General features: G+C 37.0%; 1 protein-coding gene across 2 annotated transcripts in view; it reads left to right on the top strand.

Annotated features, from left to right (window-relative positions):
- The window catches only part of SLC71A2 (solute carrier family 71 member 2), an 83,862-nt gene that overhangs the window by 19,719 nt on the left and 42,390 nt on the right, over nucleotides 1-21,753 (top strand). For both annotated transcript variants that reach the window (XM_024737415.1, XM_024737507.1), the window contains exon 2: nucleotides 15,711-15,806. In XM_024737415.1, the coding sequence (XP_024593183.1) occupies nucleotides 15,711-15,806 (96 nt within the window). The remainder of the gene's footprint in view (nucleotides 1-15,710; nucleotides 15,807-21,753) is intronic.

The following is a 21,753-nucleotide window of genomic DNA, read 5'->3' as shown; positions in this document are numbered from 1 at the left end:
CTTAGGTAGGTTTATTCCTAGGTATTTTATTCTTTTTGTTGCAGTGGTAATGGGAGTGTTTCCTTAATTTCTCTTTCAGATTTTTCGTTGTTAGTGTATAGGAATGCAAGAGATTTCTGTGCATTAATATTGTATTTTGCTACTCTACCAAATTCACTGATTGGCTCTAGTAGTTTTCTTGTAGCATCTTTAGGATTCTCTATGTATAGTGTCATGTCATCTGTAACAGTGACAGTTTTACTTCTTCTTTTCCAATTTGGATTCTTTTTATTTCTCTTTCTTCCCTGATTGCTGTGGCTAAAACTTCCAAAACAATGTTGAATAATAGTGGTGAGACTGGGCAACCTTGTCTTGTTCCTGATCTTAGAAGAAATGGTTTCAGTTTTTCACCATGGAGAATGATGTTGGCTCTGGGTTTGTCATATATGGCCTTTATTGTGTTGAGGTAGGTTCCCTCTGTGCCTACTTTCTGGAGGGTTTTTATCATAAATAGGTATTGAATTTTGTCAAAAGCTTTTTCTGAATCTATTGAGATGATCATATGGTTTTTCTCTTTGAATTTGTTAATATGGTTTATTACATTGATTGATTTGTATATATTGAAGAATCCTTGCATTCCTGGGATAAAACTCGCTTGATCATGGTGTATGATCCTTTTAATGTGCTGCTAGATTCTGTTTGCTAGTATTTTGTTAAGGATTTTTGCATCTGTGTTCATCAGTGATATTGGCCTGTAGTTTTCTTTCTTTGTGACATCTTTGTCTGGTTTTGGTATCAGGGTGATGGTGGCCTTGTAGAATAAGTTTGGGAGTGCTTCTCCCTCTGCAGTATTTTGGAAGAGTTTGAGAGGGTTTGGTGTTAGCTTTTCTCTAAATGTTTAATAGAATTTGCCTGTGAAGCCATCTGATCCTGGGCTTTTGTTTGTTGGAAGATTTTTAATCACAGTTTCAATTTCAATGCTTGTTCTGTTTATACTTTCTATTTCTTCCTGGTTCTGTCTTGGAAGGTTGTGCTTTTCTAAGAAGTTGTCGATTTTTGTCCATTTTATTGGCATATAGTTGCTTGTAGTAATCTCTCATGATCCTTTGTATTTCTGCAGTGTCAGTTGTTACTTCTCCTTTTCATTTTTAATTCTGTTGATTTGAGTCTTCTCCCTGTTTTTCTTGATGAGTCTGGCTAATGGTTTAACAATTTTGCATATCTTCTCAAAGAACCAGCTTTTAGTTTTATTGATCTTTGGTATTGTTTCCTTCATTTCTGATCTGATATTTATGATTTCTTTCCTTCTGCTAAATTTGGGTTTTGTTTGTTCTTTCTCAAATTGCTTTTGGTGTAAGGTCAGGTTGTTTATTTGAGATTTTTCTTGAGGTAGGCTTGTATAGCTATCAACTTCTCTCTTAGAACTGCTTTTGCTGCATCCCATAGGTTTTGGATCATGGTGTTTTCATTGTCATTTGTTTCTAGGTATCTTTTGATTTCTTCTTTGATTTTTGTCAGTGATCTCTTGGTTACTTAGTACGAATTGTTTAGCCCCCATGTGTTTGTATTTTTTACAATTTTTTTCCTGTAATTGATATCTAGTCTCATAGTTTTCTGGTCGGAAAATATACTTGATACGATTTCAGTTTTCTTAAGTTTACCAAGGCTTGATTTGTGACCCAAGATATGATCTATTCTGGAGAATGTTCCATGAGCACTTGAGAAGAAAGTGTATTTTGTTGTTTTTGGATGGAATATCCCATAAATATCAATTAAATTCATCTTGTATAATGTGTCATTTAAAGTCTGTGTTCCCCTTTTTTATTTTGTTTTGGATGATCTGTCCATTGGTGAAAGTGGGGTGTTAAAGTACCCTACTATTATTGTGTTGCTGTCAATTTCCCCTTTAATGGCTGTTAGCATTTGACTTATGTATTGTGGTGCTCCTATGTTGGGTGCATAAATATTTACAATCGTTATATCTCCCTATTGGATTGACCCCTTGATTATCATGTAGTGCCCTTTTCTGTCTCTTGAAATAATCTTTATTTTAAAGTCTATTTTGTCTGATATGAGAATTGCTACTCCAGCTTTCTTTGATTTCCATTTGCATGGAATATCTTTTTCCATCCCCTCACTTTTAGTCTTTATGTGTCCTTAGTCCCTTTTTTATTTTGTTTTGGATGATCTGTCCATTGGTGAAAGTGGGGTGTTAAAGTACCCTACTATTATTGTGTTGCTGTCAATTTCCCCTTTAATGGCTGTTAGCATTTGACTTATGTATTGTGGTGCTCCTATGTTGGGTGCATAAATATTTACAATCGTTATATCTCCCTATTGGATTGACCCCTTGATTATCATGTAGTGCCCTTTTCTGTCTCTTGAAATAATCTTTATTTTAAAATCTATTTTGTCTGATATGAGAATTGCTACTCCAGCTTTCTTTGATTTCCATTTGCATGGAATATCTTTTTCCATCCCCTCACTTTTAGTCTTTATGTGTCCCTAGGTCTGAAGTGGATCTCTTGTAGACAGCATATGTACAGGTCTTGTTTTTGTATCCATTCAGCTAGTCTGTGTCTTTTGGTTGGAGCATTTAATCCATTTACTTCTAAGGTAATTATCGATATGTGTGTTCCTATTACCATTTTCTTAATTGTTTTGGGTTTGTTTTTGTAGTTCTTTTCCTTTGTGTTTCCTGCCTAGAGAAGTTCCTTTAACATTTGTTGTAAAACTGGCTTGGTGGTGCTGAATTCTTTTAGCTTTTGCTTGTCTGTAAAAGTTTTAATTTCTCTGTAAAATCTGAATGAGACCCTTGCTGGGTACAGTAATCTTGGTTGTAGATTTTTCCCTTTCATCACTTTAAATATGTCCTGCCACTCCCCCTGGCTTGCAGAGTTCCTGCTGAAAGATCACCTGTTAACCTTATGGAGATTCCCTTGTATGTAGTTTTTTGCTTTTCCCTTGCTGCTTTTAATAATTTCTCTTTGTACTTAATTTTTTTTTTTTCTTTTTTTTTTTTTTACGAACACGTGTCCCCTGCATCGGCAGGCAGACTCTCAACCACTGCACCACCTGGGAAGCCCCTGGATCATCTTTACTGTCATTACTCTGAATTCTTATTCAGGTAGACTGCCTATTTTCTCTTCATTTGTTTGGTCTGGTAGCTTTTTTACCTTGCTTCTTCACCTGCTGCATATTTCTCTGTCTTCTCATTTTGTTTAACTTACTGTGTTTGGGGTCGGGGTCTCCTTTTTGCAGCCTGCAGGTTCATAGTTACCGCTGTTTTTTGTGTCTGCCCCCAGTGGGTGAGGTTGGTTCCGTGGTTTGTGTAGGCTTCCTGGTAGAGGGGACTGGTACCTGTGTTCTGGTGGGTGGGACTGGATATTGTCTTTCTGGTGGGCAGGGCTGTGTCTGGTGGTCTGTTTTGGAGTGTCTGTGAACTTCTTACAGTTTTAGGCAGCCTCTCTGCTAATGGGTGGGGTTGTGTTCCTGTCTTGCTAGTTTGGCATGGGGCATCAAGAACTGGGGCTTGCTGTCCATTGGGTGGAGCTGGGTCTTAGTATTGAGACAGAGATCTCTAGATGAGCTCTCACCAACTGACATTATGTGAGGCCAGGAGGTCGCTGGTGGTCCAATGTCCTGGTCTTGACCTGCCACCTTGGAGGCTCAGGCCTGACACGTGGCCGGAGCACCAGGACCTCTCAACCACACTGTACTCTTGTTTCCAACACACCCTGCAGGCAGAGATCCAGGAGACTGCATGATGTGGTAGGAATTCTCACCTTTTTCTGGCTTCCGTCCGGTGTCCCAGCATCTCTTACTGCAACAGCTTTGGGGCAAGTAGTGTCCAGCCACTAAAGTTGCATCCCATTCTCATCCCAGCTGTTTGGTAGGAAGAAATTGCCCTCTACCCTTCTAGGTTATTCTGGCTGGTCAAAATGGCTGAAACTCTCACCTTAAATACCATCTTCTACTAAAGATAAAAGAGGGTGTATCTTTTATTTTTAAAGGGTATGGGTGCTAGTGGATGAGAGAGAATGATTTAAGGTTGCACAATATAAATATCTTTGATATTGATTGTAAACAGGTCCTATAAATAAATATGAAAGATTATACTCTTTATGAAAAAAAGTGTGCGAAGAATGAACAGACAATTCATAGAAAAATAAATATAAATTCCTAATAATCATGGAAAGAAGCTCAACCTCACTTGTAATCAGAGAAATGCAAAATAAAATGATAATCATTTTAAAAATCTAACAAAATTTAAAAAATTATTTGTAGTCTTAGAATATGGGGAAACAGGTATTTTCAAACACTATTTTTTTTTTTCAAACACGATTAATGAGACAGGTTCTTTTTAAAATTTTTGGTAACTTTTAAAAAGTTTTTTTTTGTTGTTTACTTATATTCAGTTGTGAATACACTCATATATTCATCCCTCTACTCCACCAGTTGAAACAGTCTTATTTCATCTGCATTTTGTGTAAACTGGTCCTTAAGTATCAGCTGAGTTGAATCCAAGCTTTTGTTTGTTTTATTTTATTTTGGCAAGAATAATTTATAAGTGGTGTTATTTCTTTTTGTAGCACATGATGCAAGAAATAATCTTTGACTCTCTTAGTGATGTTATGAATGATCAGGTTTCAGGTGTTAGTCTGATTATTCCTTCATGAAGTACCTTGTTCACTTTTACCTAATGACTTTAACGGCCATTAATAGTTATTGCCTAGATTTACTATTTAAGTGAGCTTATTACAAAGTGTGAGGATTATATGTTAATCATTCCTTCTTCATTCATTATTGAAATTCTTAAAAAGGAGAACTTTAGCTAATCAGTATTGGGTTACCCTGAGATATGGAAAAGCAGAATAAGTGCTTCTCTCTCTCTCTCTCTTTTTTTTTTTACTCCACATTTACCAATTTTCAGAATAATGGCTTAGTTTTCTAGCATCCACCAAAGATTGATGGACTTACAAATTTGCATATATATATGTTTCAATCTGTGGCAGACATTACTCTTTTTACTCAGTCTTTGCCCAGTGAGTTTTCCTTCAGGTTGGCTCCTGAATCCTTTTGATATGACTGTAGTCTGTGATAGCATCTTTGCTTTTGGAAAGATGTGTTCCAGGATCATGTACATATTTTGCCCCAAACCTGGAATCAGCTCATTGTCTAAAAAGTTCAATTTTCTTTTAGTGGGAAATGATATTTCAAGACCACAGTCTGGGCTCTAGGAGATGTTCGCTTCTGTTGGGTTGCTCATTTTTTTCTAGGTCTTTTCAGTGAATAGAATTAGGAAATCCTAACTATTTTCCTTTAAGGTAATGTGTATCATAATCTATACTGATATTTTTAAACCAGATTTAGGATTTCAAGTATTTACTTCTTTGATTTTATATTTATGTCTTTTTCTCTTACAAAGAAAATCTTGGTTCCTAGAGACAATAGCATAGTACCTTATTTACTCTGTTCTACTAGTTACATTTGAAAGTTTCAGGAAATAAAAACAATGTTATTAGTACCAACATGATTACTTTAAAACAGTTCAAGATTTTTTTGACCCTTAGAATGTAGCCTCTAAGGATGTGCATTCAAATTCTGTGTTTTAAAGCAACTAAACAACACCTTGATACACAGGTTGATTTATTTCATTTGGATTTAATTTTGTTTTAGAATTAGGTAAAGCATTTACATGGTTCCAAAGTCAAATATATAAAACAAGGTATGAAATCTTGCTACCATCTCTGTGGCCTCCATTTCTCTCCCTCCTTCCTTCTGTATGTAACTGCTTTTCTTTGGTTGCTTATTTTTCTTTCCACCTGTGTTTTGTTTTTTAATATAAGCAAATATATGTGTGTGCATAGGTACTCATATTATTTGATCATCTCTTAGATTAAAAAGTACTGTACATTGCACCGTATTGTGTGCCTTGCTTTTTTTTTTTTTTTGCCTTGCTTTTTTTTACTTAACAACATATTCTGATCATTGCTCCAAAGCAATATGTAGACATCTCCTTTTATTACTGTATAATACTCCAGTGTGTGGATTTACTATAGTCTATTCTGTCAGTACTTTACTGAATGAACCGAGTCCCTTGTGAAGGCAGAAGCACTATCAGAGTGTTCCCAAAGCCTTGTGCGTATGACACCTCATATTTTGGCCGTTTTGTCTTTGGGACAAATCCCTAAAGTGGGATTGTTTCTTTGGAGGATAAATATGTAAGTAATTTTGCTAGATGTTGCCACATTGTACCATTTTTCATCCCATTAGCAGTGTAAGAGAATATTGTGAAACTTCGGAAATTTTGCTATTCTGATAGTGAGAAATTATCTGAGTAAACCTCAGTTTTGCATTTTTCTTATTATGAATGAAGTTGTTGAAGTGCTATTTGATACCTTATTCTATGAACTGTTTGTGCTTACCTTTTGCCCATCTTACTATTGTGTTGTTAGTCTTTTTCTTCTTGATTTTTTAGAAGAATTTTATGTTAGAGATATTAGTTGATTAGCTGACGTAAGTTGAAGTGTATTTTTTTTTACCCACAGTTTGTACAGCTTTTTGATTATAATTGGTTCTTATTATAATTTAAAGTGTGTATATAACCTTTGGCGCAATTCTACTTCTAGGAATTTATCCTAGAATGCTGTACATTTGTATATATGAAAGGATATTAATTGTCCCAACAATTCCATTCCTTGGTTATAGCCAAGGGAATTGGAAATCTATGTTTCTACAAAAACTTGCACATCAGTGTTTATAGCAGCACTATTCATAATAGCCAAAGGTAGGAAAAACTCAAGTGTCAATTAAACTGATGAATGAATAAACAAAATGCAGTATATCTATGCAATGGAATATTGTTTGGCCATAGAACTGAAAAATGAACATGGATGAACTTTGAAAATATTGTGCCGAATGGAAGCAGCAAGACACAATAAGCCACACGTTTTATGATTACGTTTGTGAATTCTATTTATATATGATTCTAGAATAGGCAAATCCACAGAGACAGAAGGTAGATTAGCAGTTACCAGGGGATGGGGTGAGGAGAAAATGGGGAGTGAGTGCTAATGGATATGAGATTTCTTTTTAGGTGATGGTTTTAGAACTTTGTAAATATATGAAAAACCACTGAATTGTATATTTGAAAATGGTGAATTTTATGGGATATGTATTATATCCCAATAAAAAAAATTTAATGAATATTTCCAACCTAATCATGAGAGAACATTAGACAAATTCAAACTGAAGGGCATTCTACAAAATAACTGGTGAAGTATATACCAGAACTCCTCAAAAGTGTCAAGATCATGAAAAATAAAAAATAAAAATCTTAGGAATCATCTCAGATTGGAAAAGCCTAAGGAAACACGAGACCTAAATGCAGTGTGAAATCCTGGATTAGGTCCTAAACTAGGAAAAAGAAAAAATTAGTGGGGAAAATAGTGAATTCAAATAAGATTTGTAGATTAGCTAAAGTAGTGTAGTAATGTTAGTTTCCAGGTTTGAATAATTGTACCGTAGTTATTTAAGTTGTTAACATTTGGGGAAGCTGGTAAGGGGTATACAAGGACTCTACTGGTTTTACAGCTTTCTATAAGTTTAAAATTATCTCAGAAAGTTTTAAAATGAAAATTATTAATTGCAACAACATTGAAAAAGTGGAAACTCCATTGATATCGATCAATATGGAATGGTTAAAATAATGCTATATTCATACAGTGGAATACCATGTAGCTATTTGTATACAGTGACATGGAAAGATATAGAATAAGGTAAAAAAAAATAATAATATTTATATTCTGTTACCATTTATATAAAAGGATGTTTTTACCTGTGAATGTACATTCATAAAAATATATGACAGATTTCTAGCATTGTGATTGCCTATGGAGAGTAGAACATGTATATTCCCTTACTTTAAAGTTTTATGACTTTCATTTGTTCATGTAACAGTTATAATGTTTTTAAGTGTATATATTCCATAAAAAGGAATGCAGAAAAATAATAAACTCATTAGTCTCTACTGTTATATAAAACATTAGGTGGAAGAGAAGTGCTAAGTCCAAGTATGTAGTTCCCTTAATACTGCCTTTCATGTATTTGATATTTTGGTTCTTTGTATTAAAGCTCATCAGCTAACTTTTAGGAGTATATGTGCAGTGATTTCATTGGTTTGTTGCTGTGTCCTACTTTGAATGAAATCCATGGAGTACTTGTTTTGCACCATGTCTTGTTTTGATGACTAGTTACAAGCTTCTATACTATAGCCAGAGTGATGTTAAACCCCTTGTCATGTCTCCTTAGGAGAGAATCACAGTAGGCTTAAGAGAGCTGAGACTAGGGGCTTCCCTGGTGGCACAGTGGTTGAGAGTCCACCTGCCGATGCAGGGGACACGGGTTCGTGCCCTGGTCCGGGAAGATCCCGCATGCCGCGGAGCGGCTGGGCCCGTGAGCCATGGCCACTGAGCCTGCGCATCCAGCGCCTGTGCTCCACAACGGGAGAGGCCACAACAGTGAGAGGCCCGCGTACACACACACACACACACACACACACACACACACACACACAAAAGAGAGCTGAGACTAGAAGTTGTTTTCCTTCTTAAGCAATACAATGTAAATTCCTCATACTAAAAAAATAAAATCAGTGCTTACTGTTTCCTATGACGGGTAATATACAGTCTTTTAAACAGAATGCTATGGACAATGCCTTTTATTTACCTATAAGCTAACTTTCAATATGCTAGGAAAATCATCACTGAGTTAAAAACTTCCTGCATTTAGCACCCTGGAGTACCCTACATGTGAGAGGAAGCTCAAAGACAAGTCTAGACCTACAACTGCTCTTGGCTCTTTCTATTTGAAGTTTATGTTTGAAAGAAATAGGTCTTAATCCATATGGATGCCTCATCATTAATCACACAGGCTTCCTTTCCTTCTGTTGAAGAATGTGCTTTTGGGGTCCCTTACATGATTTTGAATATTCCACATGCTTATATATGTAAATGTATGTGTATATACATTTTTCTTTAATTGTGGTAAAATACACATAATATAAAAATGGATAAGATGGTAAATTTTAAGTGTACAGTTCAGTAGTATTAACTATATTTGCATTGTTAATCGACAGAACATTTTCATCTTGCAAAACAAACTTATACCCATTAAACAACAATTTCCTCTTTCCTCCTACCCTGGCCTGTGGCTTTGGCATCCACCATTCTACCTTTTGTTTTTGTTTTTTTAAAAAATTTTATTTATTTTTTGGCTGCTTTGGGTCTTCACTGCTGCACACGGGCTTTCTCTAGTTGCAGCAAGCAGGGGCTACTCTTTGTTGCAGTGAGCGGGCTTCATTGCAGTGGCTTCTCTTATTGCGGAGCACGGGCTCTAGGCACGTGGGCTTCAGTAGTGGTGGCTCACGGGCTTAGTTGCTCCGCGGCATGTGGAATCTTCCTGGACAAGGGCTTTAACCCGTGTCCCCTGCATTGACAGGTGGTTTCTTAACCACTGCGCCACCAGGGAAGTCCCATACCTTTTGTTTCTATGCGTTCTTCTACTCTAGATACCACATATTAGTGGAATCAAAAAGTATTTGTTTTTTTTGTGACTGGTTTATTTCACTTAGCATAGTGTCCTCAAGGTTCATTCATGTTGTAACATGTTTCACATGCTTATATTTTAAGTCATTTGTCACCCACGTTCCCCTGCTTCCGAACACCACTGATACTGTGAAGTGTTGTTTTTTTTTTGTAGTCTAGCGTTCAAAAAATGATTTCTCAGACATTTGTGTTTGCTCTTTCTAATCACAAATGTCTATAACACATATAATGACTACACAATCTACTCTTTTAAATAAAATAGTAAAAAATGATGTTTGTGATGAAGGGTAATCTCACACATTTTTCATTGAGTTATGTTTGGACTAAGGATGATATTGGAGAGCTACAAAAGAGACTCAAAAATAATCTTAAGAGTTTAAAATTAATCATGAGGGCAATGGGGTGGGGAGTTGTATCAGTTACTATTTGCTACATAAGAAACTACCCCAAAATTTAGTGGCTTAAAACAAATATTCTTTGGGTTAGCAGTTTGGGCTAGGCTCAGTGTGGGGTTCTTCACTGGATTTTTTTGGAGTTACTCATACTTCTTTAGTCATCTGCAGGCTTGATTGGAGTTGGATGATCTCAACTGGCCTTGCCCCTGTATCAGGCAGTTGGCAATGGCTATTCACTGGTTGGTCTGGAGGGCCTCATATGCTCTCATTCTCCTGTGCCTAGATGGTATTTCTTCATGTGGTCTAGAAGGCCTCTGGAGGCCTATGTCAGAAGTCCGTGTTGTTACTTTACCTATCTGTTGGTTAGATCAAGTTGTTAAACCACCCCAGATCTAGGGAAGTGGAGAAATAGACTGTACCTTTTGATGGAACTGACAGCACAGTCATGTTGTAAAAAGGTTTTGTGTACAGGAATGGGAGGAACCTATAGCTCATTTTTTGCAGTCTTCTACAGGAGTAATAGAATAAGATTTGTATTTTAGAATGATCACTCTGAGTGTAGTGTCAAGAAAGATTTGGAGGGGGCAGTGAAGAGGAGTCAAGGCAGGATCATCTGTGGGAGAGATGGTAATGTGAGTGTGTAAAAACATCATCACACACTTTTCATCCTCTGCTTCTAAACATCTCAAGATGTTCCATACTGATTTATAAAGAGGCAAAATGGAGAGGGGAGACATTGAACTGATCCACAGAGGCTGCACTAGATAATGTTCAACAAGAAATAATCAGTTAAGCTTTGATAAATACTTTCTAATTAGCTCATAATTTAAAGGAGAAGCCTGTGTCACTTTTTTCATTAGCATACTAGCCACCAAGAGCTTAGGAAGAGTTGGAAGGAAAGCAGATTTATTTTTGTCACCATTTCATATCCAGTTGCCCACACAAAGTTCCCATCATACCAGGGCCCGGCTGTCATGCCACATTGGTATTTGCTAGGGATGAATGATAATTCAATTGAAGTAGTTTATGTAGAGGTGAAAGAAAGTGTTTGCATTTTAGAAGAGGTGTTTGTTAATTTAAACAATTTCTCACTGACAGGTGTAAGCTTTTAATGTTTGAACAAAAGATGGGTTGTCTGTTTTTTGCAAGGTGTTAAAAATAGCATAATTATATAATGATATGTGCACACAGACAAAAGTGTGTACCTGTTTTTATATTTAATCAGCATTGCAGCCACATGGATCTCTTTTCCAGTGGTCTCCATAAATAGAGCTTGCCTGGGAAAGAAGCACTAAATCACAGAAATTGCAAATGAGAAATAGGGTGGCCCCCCTATGCTTTCTACTGTGAGTGGTTTTCAGAGGGTTTTTTTGTTTTGTTTTGTTTTGAATTCTTGTGTGCATGATGCTTGATAAACAAAATGATTTAAAAGGAATAGTTAGGCTATTTGTTGACATATTCACTCGCAGTTTGAGAGTAGTTTCTTTGCAGTGTGGGGTGGGTAACTATCAGAATTTCCACCCAAATAATTTGGAAATTATTAGTAAATGCATATAACCCATTTACTTTTTTAAAAGTTATTTTTGCCACCACTTCTGCTTTTGTTATCATGCTGTAGATTTTGAAACAGATTACAGATATCTTCTTATTTCAAAATTTAATACATTAGCATGTGGCTCTAATGTGTGAGGATATTTTTAAAAATCTTACTTCAGTACCATTATTACAATGAGTATAAGTCTTGAGTATCATTTAATATTCCATTTTCAAATTTCCATGACTGTGTTGATGAAAAATTAATCAGTCGATCTAAGAAAGAAATGGAAAATTTTGAGCCAAATTTGAGGATTATAACTGGGAAGAGCATCTCAGAAAACTCTGAGAACTGTTTGGCCCATCAGAAGTCAAGACACAGTTATATTAAGCTTTTTTGAGACAGAGGGTTGTCCATCAAATGACATATTATTGACAGTTCACACAATCCAGATCTGAGTGCCATGTGACACCTTATCAAGAAAAGATGTTATCTTTAAGGAGTTGACTTAGGAGAATGTTGTTCTTCATGGTTGAGGGGAAATTTCTGCTGAAGGGGAAGGTTTGGTTGATGCATAATGCAGATACACAATCCACACTGGGGAGGCAGGGGGTGCCAAATGGAAGAGAAAATTTTTTATGTTTAAATTTTTCTTGTCTTGGCATAAAATATGAATTTTATTTCACAGTTGACTCAATTTTTTTCCAGTTAGTTTGAGTCAAAACCCAAAGTGCACATATTGCTTTTGGTTAATATTTCTTAAATTTGTTTTAATCTATATACTGATGTAGTATATTGTTCCTCCCCTCCACCCCATACTGTTTCTTTGAGGAATATGGGTCATTTTTTTCTACATTCTGGGGTTTGCTGTTTAAAAGACCAGAGAAAAGACATCAGTATCAGAAGAGCTCCTTCTTCTATATCATGTGTATTTTGTCAAGTGCTTGTTATATAGAGAGAAGAGCTATTTGGGATACATCTCTGAACAACACAGACAAAAAATCCTTTTCCTTCATGGCATTTACATTCCCATTCCAGGGGAGGTAGACAATAAACAGAATGAAGTTTGTTAGACATCTTCTAGAAAACAATAGAGCATAACAAGGGAATAGGGACGTGTAGGACCAGTTGGATGTGTTAGATGTGTGGCCAAGTGCAGTAGGAGCTAGGGAGGGTGGAGCAGAGGAGTAACATCTGATTTACATTTAAATGGTTGCTCTGGCTGCCCTGCAGAGGGTGAAGGAGCTAGGATGGAAAGCTACGCTGTTATTGGCACAATTACAATGGCAGTTTCTGACTCCAGTGGCTGGAACAACTGATGCAGAAGGTCTCCTCACAGGCAGAGGCTGATGAGTTGCTACCATTTCCATTCACTATTCTATTGATAAAGAACTGATGAAACTGAAACCTCACAGCTCAGATGGGATTTGAACCCACAGGCTGGGATTCGAACCCAGACTTGAACCCACTGTCTTTTAATTGAGGTCACACACCTGGTCTCAGGATTTAATGATGCTCAGGTTCTTTATGTCTTGTCACAGAAAGAATTCAGTGAGAGACAAAGTGATAGGTAAGAAGTAGATTTATTTAGAGAGATAGCACATTCCATAGACAGAATGCAGTTGTCTCGGAAAGTCAGAGCGACCTAGGGAGAAACACTGCACAGACAGAGTGTGGGCCATCTAAGAAGGCAAGAGGCCCTGAAATATGGGGTGGTTAGTTGTTAAGGGCTGGGTAATTTCATAGGCTAACGAGTGGGAGGATTATTCCAACTATTTCAGGAAAGTGATGGGGATTTCCAGAAATTGGGCCACGACCCACTTTTTGGCCTTTTGTGATTGGCCTCGGAACTGTCATGGCGCCTGTGGGTATGTCATTTAGCATGCTCATGTATTACAATGAGTGTATACTGAGATTCAAGGTCTAGTGGAAGTCGAATCTACCACCATCTTGGACCTAGTTGGTTCTAACTAGTTTATGCTGTATCCAAGGCTATGTCATTCTTTTAAAGGTTGTGCTCTACCCCCTTCCCTCCTTGTTTCAAAACATGGTTTGAAGCCTGGGTTATATTAAAGATCTTTTTTTTTAGTTGTTTGACGCTTAATTGCTTCTTTTTCTTTTAAATTTTGTAAAATGCTTTCTGTTTTTCAAATGTCTTATTTAGTGACATTTAAAACTACTTATTATTAGACATTGCAAAAATCTAGAAATTTACAAGTTTGGATTTTTAATAACAATTGTTCTTGGCCCGTTTTGAAAATTTTCAAAACTACAAAAATTAAAAGAATAGTAAAATGAATAGTCATTCCCTTCATCTAAATTCATAACAAAATTAAATTTTGTGACATTTGCTTTAGAAAGTATATATGTTCCTTTTTTTTTTTTTTTTTCCAAATCATTTGACAACAAGTTGCAGTAACATTAAGGCTGTTGCAGGAAAGATAGCGAGGAGTGAGAGGATGGTCACCTCCTATCTCAGGCGAGTCCCTGGGACAGCCACCAAGTGTGGGTTCTTGGCTTTGCACGGAAAGAATTCAAGAGCAAGCCATAAAGTGAAAGAAAGTTTATTCAGGTAGAAACACACTCCATATACAGAGTGTGGGCCATCTCAGAAGGTGAGAGAGGCACCAGGGTATGGGGTTGTCAGTTTTTATAGGGGTAGGTAATTTCATAGCCTAATGAGTGGGAGGAGTATTCCAGCTATTTTGGGGAAGGGATGGGGATTTCCAGGAATTGGGCCATTTCCCACTTGTTGACCTTTTATGGTCAGCCTTGGAACTGTTATGGCACCTGTGGGTGTGTCATTTAGTGTGCTGATGTGTTACAGTGAGCATATACTGAGGCTCAAGGTCTAGTGGAAGTCGACTTGTGCGCCATCTTGAACCTAGTTGGTTCTAACCAGTTTATCGTGTCCTCAGGCCATGTCATTCTTTTAAAGGTTGTGCCCTGCCCCCTTCCTGTCTCAATGCCAAATGATTATCTAATATATAGTACATATTGAAATTTTTTCCTCTTGTCTCCTTTTTATCCAGGATCCAGTTCAGGATCCCCCATTTGTTTTCTATGACTCTTGTTTCCTTTAATTTGTACAAGTCTCCTACCTTTACTTTGGTCTTTTATGACATTGACTTTTTTTGTGTGTGTGTGGTACGTGGGCCTCTCACTGTTGTGGCCTCTTGCTTTGCGGAGCACAGGCTCCGGACGCGCAGGCTCAGTGGCCATGGCTCACGGTTCCAGCCACTCTGCGGCATGTGGGATCTTCCCGGACCGGGGCACGAACCCATGTCCCCTGCATCGGCAGGCGGACTCTCAACCACTGTGCCACCAGGGAAGCCCCAACATTGACATTTTTAAGGAGACCAGGCCAGTTGTCTTGTAGAATGTCTCATAATCTGAATTTGATCATTTCCTCATGATTAGATTCTAATTAAACCATGCAGATGTGCTTTTACCTTTTGAAGTCTTAAAAATATAAGCTTAGGAATAATGGGGATTTTGCAAAGTCTTTTGTAAGTATCACTTCCAGTTATTACAAAATGCTAGTACAGCACTTGATTTTGTAAAAACCATTGGCACAAAGAACATTAAATTGAGTGGACTTTCAGGTTTTAGCTCCAGAAGTCATAAACTGCAGAAAACTAGCAGAATAGGCACAGTTTTCAAACAAAACAGAAACAGAAAGCTGGATTTTGACACCTTGAGGTATCAAAGTGTGTTTTCAGATTTGACCTAGTCCTTATTGTTCTTCCCCCACCTCCTATAATTTTACATCATCTATGCTGCCTCTGAAGCTTTTGAGCATATGACCCCCTGCCTACCACTCTTGTGTAGCAAGGGAAACTTCAGGCTTAGAGAGGCCAAATTGCTTAGGAACACATAATTAATGTGTTCAGACAGAATATTCAGGTCCTGGAACTCCAGTCTCTTGAAGACGCAGTTGATTTCCTACCAAAGTTCCAGTGATTTGCATTGATGGGACAAGTAGAAAGTCTCATCAGTGGCACCTTCCATGATTAGGGAAGATGAAGAAATCAGAGATACCACAGAATTAAGTTTTATCTTAAATAATATAGGTAGGTCCTAAGTTTATTTTATACAGTTTGTGTGTGTGTGTGTATGTTAGATACCATTTTAGGATAATGAGTTTCTTATAGCTGTTTACTATTTTTCATAATAATTTCCTTCCTTTTTTAGCTACAAGGCTTTGGCCGACCAAGTGTACACCATGCTGCTATTGTCATCTTCCTTGAATTCTTTGCATGGGGCCTATTGACAACTCCAATGTTAACTGTAAGTATTGACAACTCCAGTGTTAACTGAACTAGGTCCTTGTTTATGAGAGCAGAGACATTGTTAAGCATATGTCCCCAGAGCTATATGTCTAGGTATGTATTTGAGAGTAGCTCTTGACAATAATTTAAGACTGTTTACTATTGGGTTGTTTCCACTGTTGTAGACTGTGAACCACCTGCAACTAAATACCTGCTTATTAAATATTCCTGGGTAGCAGGGCCACTCCCAGAATCTTGGGAGTGCTGTGAATGAACTACAGTCTGTATATCTAGGAAAATCTTTAAGAAGTCTTTAAAAAATTATTGCAAAGCTTTGTTGAAGTTTGTAACTTCCTTTGTATGGGTGTAATGACCTTTGATTTAAGAACATAGTAACAGGAGATTAGTAAGTACCGTTTAACAATGACAGTGATGAATGTAAGAATGCCCCGATTTCCACTTTTGATAGCTGACCTACAGCCATTTCTTTGTAGAAGCCATTGAATTTCTTAGTAAGAACTTGGATGTTTGATATATAGTGTGGTTAGAGGGAAGGGAGATGCTGAAGAAAAGATTGGGGTGCAGATTTTAGGTGCCTAGTAACTACTTAACACTTAGTTTTAGTAAAGATATTTTTTAATTGGCCTTACAGTTCGGTTGACTTAAATTGTTTTTTAAAAATCGTTGGTTAGGGCTTCCCTGGTGGCACTGTGGTTGAGAGTCCGCTTGCCGATGCAGGGGACGCGGGTTCGTGCCCCGGTCCGCGAAGATCCCACATGCCATGGAGCGGCTGGGCCCATGAGCCATGGCCACTGAGTCTGCGCGTCCGGAGCCTGTGCTCTGCAACGGGAGAGGCCACAACAGTGAGAGGCCTGCGTACCGCAAAAAAAAAAAAAAAAAAAATCTTTGGTTAACCCTTCCCAATCACCATTTTGCCTTACCAGAGAATCCCTTTGGGTTCAGATAAACTTTGTTCCCAAATTAGGTTTAGAAAATAGAGAACTTTAGAGGATGACTATTAGCCTTACATATGACTTTGCTATACCCTTTTTAAAGTTTTTAACTCTTTTGGCACAGTTAAAATTACATTTTGGATGGAACAGGTTAAAAAACTGCCTGTGTTTTTATCCTCTATTTTATTCTTTTTCATTGCATTTCCTTTTTCTTTATAATGCTTTACTGCAGGAGGTAACTGGTTATTAGTTAATGGGGGATAAGTGGTCTCCATTTTAAGTTTCATGAAATCCTGCGTGCTGTGTGAATCACAGTCTCTAGTGCCTAGGGCTGCCTGGAACACAGTTGATGCTCAACGTGTATTTTCTTTGAACAAATGTATGTGTTGTGGGCACACACATAATGTGTTGTCAGGTTATTGCTTCTCCAAGACATATTTTTAGTGTAAATATAGACACACCATGCTGCTCATTTTAATAAACTGTTATAATATTTTTTTTTTTTTTTCCGGTACGCGGGCCTCTCACTGTTGTGACCTCTCCCGTTGCGGAGCACAGGCTCCGGACGCGTAGGCTCAGCGGCCATGGCTCACGGGCCCAGCCGCTCCGCAGCATGTGGGATCTTCCCGGACCGGGGCACGAACCCATGTCCCCTGCATCGGCAGGCGGACTCTCAACCACTGCGTCACCAGGGAAGCCCATATAAAAATAATTTTTAATTAATTTTTAATTTTTGGCCCTAGTTCTCTAAATTTTTCCCCACAGTTTCTTTAGCTTACAAAGTTAAGAGTTTCAAACTAGTATTTTTCTGATGCAACCCGTTGCCTATAATTGCTAAATGTAGAAGTAGTTCTGTAATCATTCTTCATTTGGTAAGAATTCAAATTGAAATGAAGAATGTTGTAGTGTTTTTGATACCATGTGAGAAATTCTAAAACCTCCTTCCAGATGGTTAAAATCCTTGGGCCTTTTTGACCCTAGACCAGATTATCAGATCCCTTTTAAATTTAGTTAATAAGTTAATGGACTAATTAATGCACCTTCTTCCTTCTTACTGCCCAAAGCAGATAATTTTCTTAGGGTTACTGTGTCCCTGTTAGACCCTGCAGTGCAGTCTTAGAAACCAGCTTAAGTGCTGCTTACTGCCTCTTTGCAGTTTCTGAGCAATTTTGCTTCTTGCAAAGATTTGGTTAAAAAGAACATTTATGTGAGGAATACAGGTTACTAGCGTCACTCTACAGTGTCATAGAAGAAGTGTTGTTGAGTTAGTAGATGTGCTTATTCTCTTTCTCTAAGCTCTTGGTGTTGCTAAATTAAGCTAAATGTCCTTTACTTTCCTATCTCCCCCAGATTTTACACCACAGTTTAACTCTTTTTCTTTTTTGACATGGGGGGACTGGTTCACTCCTCCTTTTGAAAAGAAAGATTTCTTTTTCCCCCCTTGCTGTAGCTAGTGGGCAGCACTCTGTCCTGTTTCCAAAGCAAGAAAATACAGTCTTGAGATGAGGATTTGGAAATACAGAACAGTACATACATATTCATATATTGTCCAATCTGACTATCTCTTCATCCTAGCATTCATTAGGACCCTCTGTTTGAAGTAGTGTAGAACAATTTCTTCTTCTTAGTCATTTTCTCTGAGATTTGTTGCCTGTCTCATGTGGCCATGTCATAGATTACAACTTTAGTTTGCTAATTAAGCACCATCAGAAAGGTCTCCACCCCTAATACACTGAAGCAAAACTGCAAAGTTGGCCTTACACAGTGACCTTAACCTTCTAGTAGTACTATTAGTTCTTCGTACATAAAAATGACCTTTCTCTTGTCTTACATCCCTGCCTGACATTCTACCCTCTACTCAAAATGTGCATCCTTTTAGAGGGCCTGATCTCATTTTAATATAAATAAAGTAATCTGATTAAATTTATTTAAAAGTCTTTAGGTATATTTAAATAGAACACTTATTTCAATAAAGATATACTTAATATTCTTGTGAGTGAAGAATTTTAGTTTTGCAATTTGCAGATTTTCTTTTATAAGCTCACCTTCCTGGAATCCTGATAGAGATTCAAGGACTCAATATTCCTTACTATACCATCTTCTGTCTGTATGGTGATCTAATAATCCAAAGAATTCTCTTTAAACACTTCCCTGCTGCATTCAGTTTTCCTATCCCTTCTTACTTACTCTCAAAATACGTTTTCATTTAACAAACATATATTCTATCTCATCAGCCCCTTATTTGCTCCACAGTCCAGCGCTTCTGCTTCCTTTGCTTTAATCAGTGTTTCCTCTTGGGAGTTGAGGTGGATGGAATGGATAGGGCTGTTTGTCAGGCATTTTGGGCATAATACACAGGCACTTTGAGGCATGATTTGCTCTGCACATGAAAAGGAAGTAAGTTCTAACTATAGTCACATGGACACTGTTTGCTTTCTGGATTCATAAGATTTTCCAGGCTCATTTTTATGGTTTTGACAGGTTCCTAATGGTGTTTTGACCAAAGTACCCAGAACCTACCATCTTGTGTGTCATATAATTATTAAAATAAGTAGCATTCACTAAAGGTATCCATAATATATGATGACAGTGTGTTAAATCTTTGCTTTCTTTTGCCAAGCTGACCGTTATGATATCATGAGTATTAATTAGACGCAGTGACCTTTGTTTGGCATTTATTTCTGACCTATTTTTGTGTGTTGTATGTTGTAATCTGTAACATGCTTTTATATCTATAAACTTGTGAATGCTTAAAAAAAAACAATGCTGATTTCCAACTTACCTAATTAATACAGTTATAAGAAGAGTTGACATGGAAATACAAGGAAACTGTTGGTGGGTCTCTTCGGCTTAAAATTTGGTATATAAAATATTTAGTGTGCATTCTGTTTTTTTCATAGATTTTTCAGCATTTTAATATGTCATTATATTGTCTGGCATCCATTGTATCTGACAGGAAGTCAGCTGTTAATAAGTATTATTGTTCTCTTGATGTCAGGGGGTCTGCAGACTATGGCCCACAGGCCTAATCTGGCCTACTGCGTGTTTTTATGTGGTCTGTGTACTAAGAATGTTTTTTACATTTTTAAAAGGTTGGAAAATATCAAAAGAAGGTGTTTGGTGACACATGAAAATTATATGAAATTCAAATGTAAAATTCTGTTGGACCATGACAATGCCCATTGAACGTGACAGCTTTTGTTCTACAATGGCAGAGTTGAGTAGTTGCACCACAGACAACCTTACCTGAAATATTTACTATGTACTGTATGTTCCTTTATGGAATAAGTCTGTCAGTCCCTGATGTAAGCGGTAATTCATTTCCTTTTTCTTGCCGCTTTAGAGATTTTCTCTTTGTCTTTCAACAATTTGACTATGCTATAATGTGTCTAGGTGTGGATCTTTCTGTGTTACATTTTTTTTGGCCATGCCCCGCAGTTTGTAGGATCTTAGTTCTCTGACCAGGGATTGAACTTGCCCCCTCGGCAATGAATGCTGAGTCTTAACCACTGGACTGCTAGGGAATTCCCTTTTTGTGTTACTTTTACTTGGGGTTTGTTTGGCTTCCGGGGGTCTGTAGATTAATATTTTTTATCAAATTTGGGAAGTTTTTGGCCATTTTTTAATATTTTTGCTCCCCTTTCTCTCCTTCTCTTTTGGGACTCTCATACTTCATAATGTTTCACAGGTCTTGGAAGCAAAGTTCATCTTTTTTTTTCCCTCAAAAATTACTGTCAGACTTTTGACTTTTGATATTACAGGAGGTCAACAAATTCTGTCCTTATAAAGCTGGACAAAACAGTCAAAAACAACCATTTCAGTGCTCTGGGATTCAAAAGCACACAACAAACTGAGAAGCATTTATTTATTAAGCTACTGAACTTCAGGCAAGAATAGTGAGTTTGCAGTTCTGAGCTATATCCTTTTGCTATAATTATAACTGTGAGTATAACAGTTTCTGAGTCCTGTGAATCCTTTTAGCAAATCTCTGAAATCCGTTCTATCATTGATGGACATTTGGGTTTACTGTGTTTGCCTATTACAAATACTGCTTTTGTGATATTTCTTGTATATGTCTTATCAGTTAAGGTGTAAACATTTTTTCTTGTTTCTTGTAATACATACCTAGGAGAAAAATTGCAGGGTTTTGTTCAATTTAGGTATATACTGCCAAAAGTTTTCCAGACTGGTTGAATCAATTTGCCCTCCAACAAGCCAGGCTCTACATCTTCACTCACAGTTGGTGTTTCATTTTAGTCATTCTGATGGGTACAGTGTGGCCTTAATTTGCATCTTCCTAATGATCAATGAAGTTAACCCCCTTTATGTATATTTATTTGCCATGTGAATATCTGATCATATTTCTTTTCCCTCCTTGGATTGCCTTTTCACTCTCTTAATAGTGTCTTTTTATTAACAGTAGTTCATAATCTTTACATAGTTCAGTTAACTGATGTTTTTCTTATGTTTGGTTGCTTTCTTAAAATCTTGCTAAAGAAACTTTCTTCTTCCCCAGAGCTTTATTGGTTTATTTTACACACACAGATCTACCATACATCTAGAAAAAAATCACTGTATTTTATAGTGGTCAAGATTCATTTTGGTTCATATTAATATATAGTTGAACCAGCATCATTTATTTTAAAATATCTTTCTTTCCCCACTGTATGTGTCAACTTTGTCATAAAGCAGGCAGCCATATTCATATGGATTTGTTTCTAGGTTTTGTATTCTATTTGTGTATGTATCCTGTGTCGACACTATGCTGTGTTGATTTCCATAGCAATATCTTGATATCTTATATAACTTTCATAACTTGGTTCTTCTTCCTCAAGATTGCCTTGGCTATTGTAGGCCTTTTCTATACCCATATACATTTTGTAGTCAGCTCTTCAATATTCACAAAATATCTTGCTGGGAATTTTGATTGTGATTACATTACTACAGATTAATTGAGGGAGAACTGACATCTTTACACTATTGAGTCTTCTGATCTACATGGTATATTCTCCT

The sequence above is a fragment of the Neophocaena asiaeorientalis genome, unplaced genomic scaffold (assembly GCF_003031525.2).
Source record: "Neophocaena asiaeorientalis asiaeorientalis breed wild unplaced genomic scaffold, Neophocaena_asiaeorientalis_V1.1 scaffold419, whole genome shotgun sequence".
In the NCBI taxonomy this organism is placed as follows: Eukaryota; Metazoa; Chordata; class Mammalia; order Artiodactyla; family Phocoenidae; genus Neophocaena; species Neophocaena asiaeorientalis.
This window is presented reverse-complemented; position numbering and strand designations above follow the sequence as displayed.